The 11,322-nt window shown below is 46.9% G+C and overlaps 1 protein-coding gene across 5 annotated transcripts in view; it reads left to right on the top strand.

Moving 5' to 3' along the window:
- Positions 1 to 19: 19 nt before the first annotated feature.
- The window catches only part of LOC119267896 (probable serine/threonine-protein kinase PBL7), a 16,057-nt gene continuing 4,754 nt past the window's right edge, over positions 20 to 11,322 (top strand). The window contains exons 1-4 of one of the 5 annotated variants that reach the window (XM_037549347.1): positions 20 to 91; positions 5,549 to 5,742; positions 5,894 to 6,083; positions 6,897 to 7,288. In XM_037549347.1, the coding sequence (XP_037405244.1) occupies positions 5,590 to 5,742; positions 5,894 to 6,083; positions 6,897 to 7,288 (735 nt within the window). In that variant the 5' untranslated portion in view covers positions 20 to 91; positions 5,549 to 5,589. The other 4 variants (XM_037549346.1, XM_037549345.1, XM_037549344.1 and 1 more) reach the window with 4 other exon arrangements.

Raw genomic sequence — 11,322 nt, 5'->3', positions numbered from 1 at the left:
GGGTGGCGGTGGGAAGGGGAAAACCTAGTCGCCCCCGAGTCCTCGCAGGAGGACGACGCAGGAGGGGGAGGGGGTCTCTCCTTCGCAAGAGGTATCTCTTAACTGGTGATTTCAACATAGCTATCCTTTTCTAACATTTGAGCTATCTTTTTTTGGTTATGAGATGCATCGGCTAATTTTCAAGAAAAGGAAAAACATTGGCACCTCGTTTTCTACCCGCGCGTGCCCACTGCGTTCAACCACAACAGTCAGGATGCATGGTTGATTTCCACTTCTCTTGTCTGCCGTCGCTTTCCGGTTATAGATGACTTAAATTACTTATTGACCGCTACTAATAACTTCTCTATTTTATTTATTTTGCATATTAGCTTTGTTTCGAGTCAAGATTTTAAACTTTGACCAAATTTATATAAAATTTTATTAACATCCACAATATGTGTTCATTTTATATATATTTGTTATTGTGAAAGTTTAGATTAATTTTGATAATTATTTATAAAATTTGACTTAGGTCACAATTGGAGTAAATAAAAACGAAGGTAGCACAGATTAATTAGATTATCCCCAGAAACCTGTCCCGTTGTGCCCTGTGCGAACTCATCTAGGGTTCCTTGCCTCTCGCCGGTGCCGCCACGAGTCCGCCTTGTTTTATATGATCTTTGGACCATGGAGACGCGATGGATCCCGACCCTTACCGGCGGAGGGTTTCGTTTTTAGATACTTTTCTGAGTTTTGTTAGGGTTCGTGCCATGCTCTGGAAGATGAGCGGCGGCGACTTCTTAAAGATGGAATGTGTACTCGACTTCGACGAGGGAGGGGCGATGATGGTGACGGCCTTAGCTCGCTTCAGTGTTGTAGCTGCCGCTAGGTGGTCTACAGACCTGGTTGTAAAATTTACTTCTAGAGTTCTTTGTACTATCTTAACAGTTGATGAAAAGATTAGAAGTTTTCTTGAAAGAATTAAATTATCTCTGAAAAAAGATTAATTAGATTTCTCAATCCTTCTGCCTAATTCCTCAAAAAAAAATCCTTCAGCCTAATTAGACGGTTCTTTGACTTTTCAACCCATGCGCGGGGCCATGCCGACCACACCTCTAGCCAGATCGCGCTTTCTTGACCGTGTGAAAGAGCAACGTGACGTGAGGTGCTGTGGTGCCAAAAGATGACAATGACGGCGCTGGAAGTTTCGTACTTGTGCAGTGTGCACCCAACAGTTGCCTCGCTAATGGTTTCTTCGATCTAAAGAACATTGAACAACGTTTTCCCCGCAAAAAAAAAGAACATTGAACAACGTTTGGGCTGATATCTATATCTATATATGAATATAAAGACGCAGTACTAATTTTCATCAGATGATAATTAACAAAGTCTCATCAAATTCTTACACCGTTTAATTAATTAAAATATCACACAAATATTCACGTAAATTAAATGTTTTATGAGTTATACGAGATTTAGTTAATTTTCATCTAGATGAGAACTAGTCACACTCGTATGAAGAGACTTAAAACGGACAAATCCAGCTAATCTCGGTTATTAAATCGGGTCAATCTAACGACTTAAATTGCTTCAATGGTAAGCGCTCAATATATTTAGCATGCAATTAATTACATATCAAATATTTGATGCCATTGCTAATCACATAATTAACACGCAAATAATATCCTACTACAATGATATCTATTTGTAATTAATATGAGCTAAATTAATATTTGTCTAATACTATGTTTTTAAGGCGGTAAAGCGTCATAAGGCGGAGGAGGGCCGCTCTGACGCCTAAGCGCCAAGGCGAGGCGGTAAGGCGAGGCAAGGCGACGCCTTAAACATTGCAGGAAAAGAGTCATCAATAGGTCTGCACATATTAATACTAGAAAAAGAGCAATGGCTGAGAGATGGGCCACTACTTATGCACCTCCCAGTGGCCCAAAAGCCCATCTAGTGGCCATATACACCCCCGTGACCTAATTCCACTATCTCCTTCCCTTCTTTCCCACCACAGCCGCCACGAAGCCATACCCTTCTGGTCCTCCCTGCCTCCTCTTCATGGCCCCACCCTTCTCCCTCACAGCAGCAAGCCCCAGGAGCCCCCAGTCCTCCCTCCTCTTCATGGTGCCGGGAGACAGCGGGGCCGTCATCTCCAAGCCCCAGGAGCAGCCAGAACTAGGGCAGCCGCAGCCGTACACTTCATGTCTGTCTAAGGCGGGGTAGACGCCTTGCCATCCTGGGGCGCCTTGACGCTTAGGCGACGACTAGGCGACGCTTAGGCGACGCCTTAAAAACATAGGTCTAATATCGAGGTGCATTGCATTCGTACACATTTACTAGTTCAGAGAAATGTGTATTTTCAAGTATTGCTTCTCAATGAAACAATAATCATCGTCAAAGGGAAGAAATAGTCTCGTTTATAAGAAAACAAACAAAAGTTCATAGTACATGGCTTATCACTAAACTAAAACATGGTAAGGGCCTCTTTTTGTGAATTGCAGAATTTGTAAAGCGTAAGAATAGAAAAAACAGAGGAATAGAGTGGCATGCCATTTTCAATATTGCAGGATTAGTATAAGTGTTTCAATGTGCGCATGAAAAATATAGGATTCTTCAAATGAGACTGGAGTGGAAAAAATTCACGCTGGAAACAATCCTAAGGATTAGAATATGTTGACAACACACAAGCTGGCTTAGCTAAACTGTACCTAGAACACCACCAAACTGGCAAACAGGCTACCTCAAACAGTAGGCGATCAACCATATTAAAAAGTACATATACGACATTCTTAAAGGGTTCTTTTTTCCTTTTAAGACGAAAGGGACAACCTTTTTGTAAGTTGCTTTCAAATAAATTTGACTTTAAAAAAGGCGCCTTCTTCCTTTTGCTAGTTGTCCCCTTCCTCCCACCACCCTCTAACGCCGCTTGTCGTCGTGCAATCCTCGCTGCCCTGCCTACTCCAAGCCACTACATATGTCCGTACATCGTTGTATGTGACCACTCCTCAAACCACGCTATCTTTTTAAGCTTCGATGAGCATTTCTTTCAGAACCACACTTGAACCAGTCAACCTTGAAACCCTCCTTCCCTCTACCAATGACGTCGTTGTTGTGTTGTCCCTGGCGTGGTTTTGTCGTCGCTTAGCGCACCGCCCCCGCCTCCACCTCGAGGTTGTGCTCTTCGAAAATATATTGACACAAGTTGCAAATTCAGGCAGCTTAGGGCATCTCCAACAGCAACCCGTAACTTCCTCCCGCATCTGTCCACGGACAGGGTTGCCAGTCCGCGGACACGGATACGGAAGGCCACCATCCAACGTTGTCCGCATACATTTAAACCCGTATTTTAATTAATCAGACAAAAATCATGCAAACCTGACGATATTCATCAAAGTTCAGATAGGACATAACATGCAACTTAAATCTAGTACAACGATGTCTCTAATTCAACTAGATTAACCGGTTCTCCAACAAGTTTTTCATCAACGGATCATATCGTCCCGCACATAATCCTCCTTTAGTTTCATCCAACAATCTGTGTACGTAAATCACCATCCCTCTGTCCTGTGATACATCACGACTGTGTGTGCGGGCTACATATGTGTAGACCAACATTGAGTGAATGAATTATTTAAACAAGTTGAGCAAGATGAAGCAAAACTTATCATCTCCTCCTCTGCCGCGTGCAATGGCCACCTTGCCTCCAGCTGACGAACTACTTGACAAAACTTGGTGACATTGGTCTGGATAACATACTAGTGATACAGTAACGATCTCACATTGTGTTGTTAAATGATGTACATGTCGTAAGGCGCATTGTGCTTTCGTGCGTGAAACGATTCATGTACTTGCTACCAAAATGTCCCCCCTCTCCTGCCTACGAAATCCGTGAATACGGCCAACCACGCATCACACTACAACTCATCCTTCATGGGCGAATAGCTCGTCATTATTCATACTCTAAAAACGACATACCGTTCAAAAATAAGCTCAATGGCCTTTAACCGAACACTTGTTGAGCGTGGTGTCTGTCATGGCGGGCGTGGACAGGGGGCGGAGTGTACCTGGATACAAACGGCTCTAGGGTGGACAGCGCCGTCATAAAGACGAGCGGACACGTCGATGCTGGTTGCGGACTTCCCGCGATGCCTATGTGGCGGGCGAAGACGTACATTGACGGTGGCGGAGGTGAACGGTGCGGATGCAAAGTAAGGAGAGAAGGGACGTAGTCAAAGAAAATGGGATCGGAAGGGGGATTGGGTGGGCCGTGGTGTCGGAGTCCTATGTAACTGCTGTCCGGACTCCTGCAACCCTCCTCCGTCTTCAATTTATGGGAAAAAACACGTTCGAATTATCCTACAGACTGATACGGGCTTAAATTGGATTGCTTCCACGATCCAGATCTATGCGGGCGAGTGTTGGAGATACCCTTACCAATAGCAGACGCGGCCTCTTAGACACGTACTAGTGGGGCAAAAGAGAAATAGACTGTTCCCGAAGGGGCACGAATGCAACTTGCGTCCAAATTAAATCCTTGGATTTGATGACTTGCGTCACTCACTGCTCCGTTTTTGCGCCTTCAATTTTCTATTCGTTTCGTTTGTGGGAGGAGACTTTTGCGCCTTCATCCATTTTATCCGTTCTCCCGTTTTCTTCTTTCTCCTCTTCTGCCCGACCTAAACGATTGATCAATTCCCTCTGAGAAAGAAAGCAATTGCCTAATTTTCCCGTCTGCTGAGGAAATCCGTGCTGTCCTGGCGACCTAAAGTCTCCCCCGCGGCGGCTGGGGGTTGGGGATTTGCCAAATTTCTTGATTCAGCCCTATTGTTGGGGCTGCCGAGGCCGGATTATGAGATGGGCTTCTTGTCGTGCCTATTCCGGTGCCCCGAGGAGGAGGAGCGGGTGGTGAAGGAGCACGATGACGACGAGGACTCCGGCGGAATCGACCATGGAGTCGCCTCAGGTGATGATGCCTCCTGCCCTAGTAATCCCTCCGTGCTTTATCTACTAACCAGGCTAGAAATGTTCGTTTCTTGGTGTTGGTCGGTCTGTATCTTGTTCTCGCGGAAGGAAAAATAATCGACTCTCTTCAGCTCATGGTCCCAACAAGTTCTCTGTTGGGGATGGTTCCCAGCTGGAGGGTATTTTTGTGACGATGTGTTATACTCAGCCATCAGAAATTTCCAGTGGCTAGTCCACCTTTACTTTCTTGTGGTGTTGCAGTTCCTCTAGGCTCTAGCAGCAGTTACGTAGAATTTTTGTTTGTGAGAGAAAGAAGTTTGTTCATGAGTAGCTGCACAGCTTTATCAAGGAAACAGAAATTGAAACACGATTAGTAAAGTGGAAACCAAAATTATGAACAAGATGAACAGTAGATGATCGAAGACCATGACAAGAAAATTGAAAAGGCACAATGAAATACTTCCCGCAAAAAAAAACTTGTGTGCTATTCTTGTTTTTCTGTTTGTCCCAGCGTCCTTTCTTTTTCAGGAGCATTAGTTTATTTAAATGTGGATGTGTATTTGTTTCTTTTGAATTGCTCATTAATAGTGGATTTCTTCAGAGTCATCAGAAAGTGCCCCACTGAAGACTGAATCCGCACATATGGAAGGAATCCAGAGAAATGGCACACATAATGAGGCGACGATCTTCACTTTGCGTGAGCTTGTTGATGCTACCAAAAACTTCAGCAAGGATTTTCAGTTGGGGCGAGGAGGATTTGGTTGTGTGTATAAAGCATATCTGAATGATGGTCAGGTTTGTATTTGGTAGTTATAAAGCATACTTCTCACCAACAGTAATATAATTCTCATTGAATATCAGTTATTGGAGATGTGGAAACTATAATAATCTTGCTCATATTTTCGTATTGTATGATAATATTGTTTCAGCATTTGCTGTATGGCAGGTTGTTGCAGTCAAACAACTTGATCTAAATGGGCTTCAGGGGAACCGAGAATTCCTTGTGGAGGTTCTCATGCTCAACCTCTTGCATCACCCTAACCTTGTCAATTTGATAGGGTACTGTGTTGACGGTGATCAACGCTTGCTTGTTTATGAATATATGCCATTGGGATCACTAGAAGACCATCTACACGGTTAGTTTATGTTGGAAAATGTGCGGACTTATACTATTATCAGGATACAATCATCAGAATTCAGAAAACGTTTGTTAATTTCTAGTAATGAGAGCATATATGTAGATTGTAGGATCTTTATTTTTTTCAATGTCGGCACATTTTAGTTTGTGATACTTAGCATATCTGGGTGCTTTGAACATGGTGAAAAGTTGTTCTAACTTGTGAGAAATGCTATTAGCTAACTATCAGTTCTTGTCAGTTGATTTAATTAAGTATTTATTTCTTTACGTTTGTGGGGGGGAGGGTATTTTTGGCATCATATTCTTTGTTCAGTAGGTCCCAATTAAATCTGATCTAGGTTGTTCCTGTTTCCATTGCTTGCTATATTTGACCAAAAGCTTAAGCTAGAATGGGATGCTCTGATGACCTATCAAATAATGAGCCTAGCTATCTAATAATCTAGTGATGGGATTACCCTAAACAAGAATCCATCGAGGGGGTAATATTTCAGTGATGGATTGGTCACCCTTGAGAAAACTCAGATTTTAATCATAATCACTTTGTTGAATAGATAATTTTTCTTAAACAGTGGATCTTTTATCTAACTTCGTGTTCCTTTCTAGTATTATTATATCACATGCGTCAGTAAGAAGTGAAGAACTAACATGCTCCTTGACATGTCACTGACCTTGAAACCTTAAGATATTTTCTGTGATAATTTACCATTTTATTACTTTCATTTATTAGAGTTACACATGAATGTGCTCTGTACTGTTATGCTGTTGTTTACTGGATACCCCCATTAATAAATTACTGTGATGCTTTAAACAGACCTTCCACCCAATAAAGAACCTCTAGATTGGACAACACGGATGAAGATAGCTGCTGGCGCAGCTGCTGGTTTGGAATACCTACATGATAAGGCAAATCCACCAGTTATTTACCGAGATATTAAGCCATCAAACATTCTTCTTTCTGAAGGGTATCATGCGAAGTTGTCCGACTTTGGACTTGCTAAACTTGGTCCTGTGGGTGATAAGACTCATGTGACAACCCGTGTCATGGGGACTTATGGCTATTGTGCTCCTGAGTACGCCGCGACTGGACAGCTAACGGTTAAGTCTGACATCTATAGTTTTGGTGTGGTGTTCCTCGAGCTAATTACAGGACGAAGGGCACTCGATAGCAATCGGCCTCGTGAGGAACAGGACTTGGTCTCATGGGTAGGTTTTGACAATCTCACGGTGCAGCTAACTGGTCCAATAATCATGATTTTATAATAAAAAAAAACAAAAATGGATACATGTCTAGAGAAGTATGAAAAGGCTATATAAAGCTTAATAGGCATGCATTGTTATTTCACTCTGATTACGTTCCTTATAATAACAGTGCATGCGTTTGATACTGGAAAAAAAACCGGTTATGTGGAATGCGGCGGTTGAACTGATGAATATAATAACAGTGCATTCGTTTGATACTGGAAAACTGTACAACTTTTTATGGGTATGGAGTGTGGTCTTTTCCGGGAACTAGTATTAGTCTGTTGCTAACTATCTGCCTAGTTGTATACATCTTTTTTTTTTGAAGGACCAGCGAAGGCTGGTGTTTCATTGAACATAAGCAGGGAGCAGATGACAAAGCGATAAAGGTGGAGATCCGAAGATCAAGGAGACTAAGTAAGAAGAAGATCAGAGAAAAACAAAAAGTGCCAGCAGGCACAGGCCGCTAGCCTACTCTCCCGGCGGGTCCCCGAAGGGGCTCTGAATTGACTTGATGCCGGCTTGTTGCCAGAGGCTTAGCCCTCTCCTGATCTCGTTGAGGATGTCTTCCACCTTGGCCTCTTTTGCCCAAAAAATACAGTGATTCCTCTCTTGCCAGATCTGCCATAGGGCAAGCAATGCAAGAGACTTGATCGCTTTCCTGTGAGATGGCGGCGTTGCATCTGACATAGCTCTGAACTTGTCCAGCGATGTTATGTTGCCGATCCAGGATTCCTGGCCTAGTGCGCGGCAGCACTTCCATGTAGCAATGGCATTCCAGGTTGCCGTCGCGAGGGGGCAAAGCTAGAACAAGTGCTCGGAGCTTTCTAGGTTGCGGAGGCATAACGGACAGAAGTAGCTGTTCGGCCATCCTCGCCGCTGCAACCTATCATTGCACCAGAGCCGGTTCTGGTGGAGCAGCCAGGCGAAGATCTTCAGCTTTGCAGGTGCTCGGGTGGTCCAGATCAGCTCGCGTAACTGAGTCTGCACAGAACCCTGGAACTGGGCGCGGTAGGCTGAATGTGCAGTGTACTGTCTGGATGCTTCAATCTTCCAAGCGATCTGGTCTTGGCTGGCTTCCTGAAGGTGGTACGATTGCAGCCGACGGTGCAAATTGAGCACCTCTTGTGCTATAGAACCAGTGTCGCCGTGCGCCAGGTCAGAAACCCAGCGGTCTTCGAGTAGGGCCTGCGCCATCGATCTGTTCTTTCTTCTGGAGTGTTTGAAGAGGTTGGGGTGGAGGAGCTTCAGCGGAGACGCATCGATCCAAGCCGAGTGCCAGAAGCTAGCCATCTTGCCATTGCCAATGGGCACACTAAAAAGGGCGTGATCGGAGGCATCGCATGGCAGCTCTGTTCCTGCCCATGGGCGCTCTGGGCTTTTCCAGGCGTGCCAGAGCCAGCGAAGGCGGAGAGCACGGCTGAACTTGTACAGGTCGAGGATGCCAAGGCCACCGTGCTCGATCGGGGAGCAGACCCGCGCCCAATTCACTTTGCAACTGCCGCCGATGAGCTCTTGATCGTGGCCCCAAAGGAAGCGACGTCTGCATTTGTCTATTTCTTTCAGCAGCTTCACTGGGATTTTGAGGGCTGTGAGGGCAAACGTTGGCATGGCGGTGAGGACGCATCTGACGAGGACCCTGCGCCCGGCCATGGAGAGCATTTTCCCTTTCCAGCCCGCTAATCTAGCCCGCATTCTATCCAAGATGAACTGAAGATGTACTAGCCTAAGCCGGCCAGTTGTGAGTGGAAGCCCCAGGTATCTGATCGGGAATTGCGCGATCGGTCCCCCAAAAGACTGAAGCACCGTGCTGAGGTCGATGTCGTGGCAGCAAGTCGGAGTTGCCGTGGACTTGGCGTTGTTTATCTTCAGGCCCGTAGCATCGCCGAAGCTCTCAAGCATATCCATGAGGTAGTCGATCTCTTCTCTACTGAGGTTTGCAAAGATGATGGCGTCGTTCGCATATAAGCTAACCCTAAACTTAATCTCCCTGCCTGGCATCAGCGTAATGTGGAGCTCTTCTTCAGCTGCTTTAAGAAGGCGATGGATGGGATCGATCGCAAGGATGAACAGAAGCGGTGACAGGGGGTCGCCCTGCCGTAGGCCACGCCGATGCATGATGGTTTGGCCGGGGACGCCATTGAGGAAGGCCGACGATGAGGTGGCGAGCAGCATGGTGATCCAGTCCCGCCATCTCGCACTAAAACCTAGGTTCACCAAGAGCTCGAGCAGATATTCCCACGAAACATTATCGAAGGCCCTGGAGATGTCTAACTTAAGAAGAACAGCCGACGTCTTTTTCCGGTGCAGAGCTTTAACACAATTTTGGACGTAGACGAAACTGTCATGTAGGCATCTTGTTTTCAGAAAAGCTGTCTGGGCCGGCGATATGATGCGTTGGACGATCGGGGCGAGCCTGATCGAGAGCACTTTGGAGACTATCTTGGCGATGGAGTGTATCAGGCTAATCGGCCGGTAATCGTTGATGCCGTTCGCGCCGTCTTTCTTGGGGATTAGGGCTACGATTGCTGAATTTAGCAACCCAAAATTGCTACTCGCCAGGTTGTAGAATTGGTTGAAGGCCTGCATGACATCTTCTTTGATTATCTGCCAGAACGATCGGAAGAATGTGCCGTTGAAGCCGTCCGGCCCGGGGGACTTCTCTGCCGGAGATGCCTGAATCGCCGCCCACGCCTCTTCTTCAGAAAAAGGGTTATCCAGCCCACCACCTTGGATTGTGGGCATGTGAAGTTGTCCCCAGTTTATCGTAGACGATCGCTGCTGTGTAGCCCCAAGGATGCTGTCAAAATGGTTGTGAATTGCTGCTTCCTTGTCGCTGTGTGCCGTAGCTACTGTATCGTAGACCTTCAGAGAGTGTATGAAGTTGTTTCTCTTCCGCGAGCAGATTTTTGCCATGAAGAACTTTGTTGGGGCGTCGCCGGAGCGCAGCCAGGTGAGCCTGGAGGCCTGCCTCTTCCTGCATCTCTCGATCGCTGCCAGCCCTAGCAATCTGAGCTTGAGGCTCCTGCGCAGGTCGCGTTCGGCCGGCGAAAGTTGGCGCCGTTCCTGGCCCTCGTCGAGGCGCAAGATGACCTCGCAGGCCATATGGAATTGCGGCCTTGCATCACCGAAGAGGCCCTGGCTCCAAATGCGTAGGTCTTTGGCCGTACGGGCAAGCTTGACGTGGAGGCGGGTGAATGCGCAGGAGGCAGCCACCGGCCGTGCCCAGGCCGCGGTCACCGTGTCCGCAAAGCACGGGAAGCGCGGCCAGAAGGACTCGAACTTGAAGCACCTGCGCCGGCGGGGCCCCGCCGCATCGGACAGCACCAGCGGGCAATGGTCGGAGCAGGCAGTGGAGGCGGCCATGAGCATGGTCAGGGGAAAAAGGGTTTCCCATGGCACGTTGCAGAAGAATTTATCGATGCCCACTAGGATTGGGTTGTCGCGCTCGTTGCTCCAGATGTACTTGCGGTTGCTGCATTTGAGCTGACGAAGACCCGCTCTATCAATAGCCGTCCTGAAACGGCCCATTAGCCTCCTATTGAGGTTGAGGTTGTTCTTCTCCCTTGCCTCGTAGATTTGGTTGAAATCACTGCAAATAATCCAAGGTTTAGACATGGGCGGGGCCGTGCTCGAGATCTCAGCGAGAAAAGCCTCTTTGCTCGCGTCGTCGTTCGGTCCGTAGACCGTGGTTAGCCAGAAGGATGTGTGGCATCTAGCTACGGTGACCCTGATCGTGACTGCAAATTGGCCGACAGCGTGAGTGACGACATCTACGAGTTCTTTGTTCCACAGGATGGCAATGCCCGCGGGTGCCGATTGCAGGCATGACGGCGCAGCCCTGCAGCGTTTGGCCACCAATTTCGCGGACGAGGGCTGGCGACCAAACGTCTATCTTGGTCTCTTGCATGCACAGAATGGCGGCCCGGTGGGCAGCAACTACTTATCTAACCGCTTCTCTCTTCGCCGGCGAGTTCAGTCCACATACGTTCCAGCTC

The sequence above is a fragment of the Triticum dicoccoides genome, chromosome 3A, assembly GCF_002162155.2.
Source record: "Triticum dicoccoides isolate Atlit2015 ecotype Zavitan chromosome 3A, WEW_v2.0, whole genome shotgun sequence".
Classification (NCBI taxonomy): domain Eukaryota; kingdom Viridiplantae; phylum Streptophyta; class Magnoliopsida; order Poales; family Poaceae; genus Triticum; species Triticum dicoccoides.
Note: the sequence above shows the minus strand (reverse complement) of the source record. Positions and strands in the feature narration are given on the sequence as shown.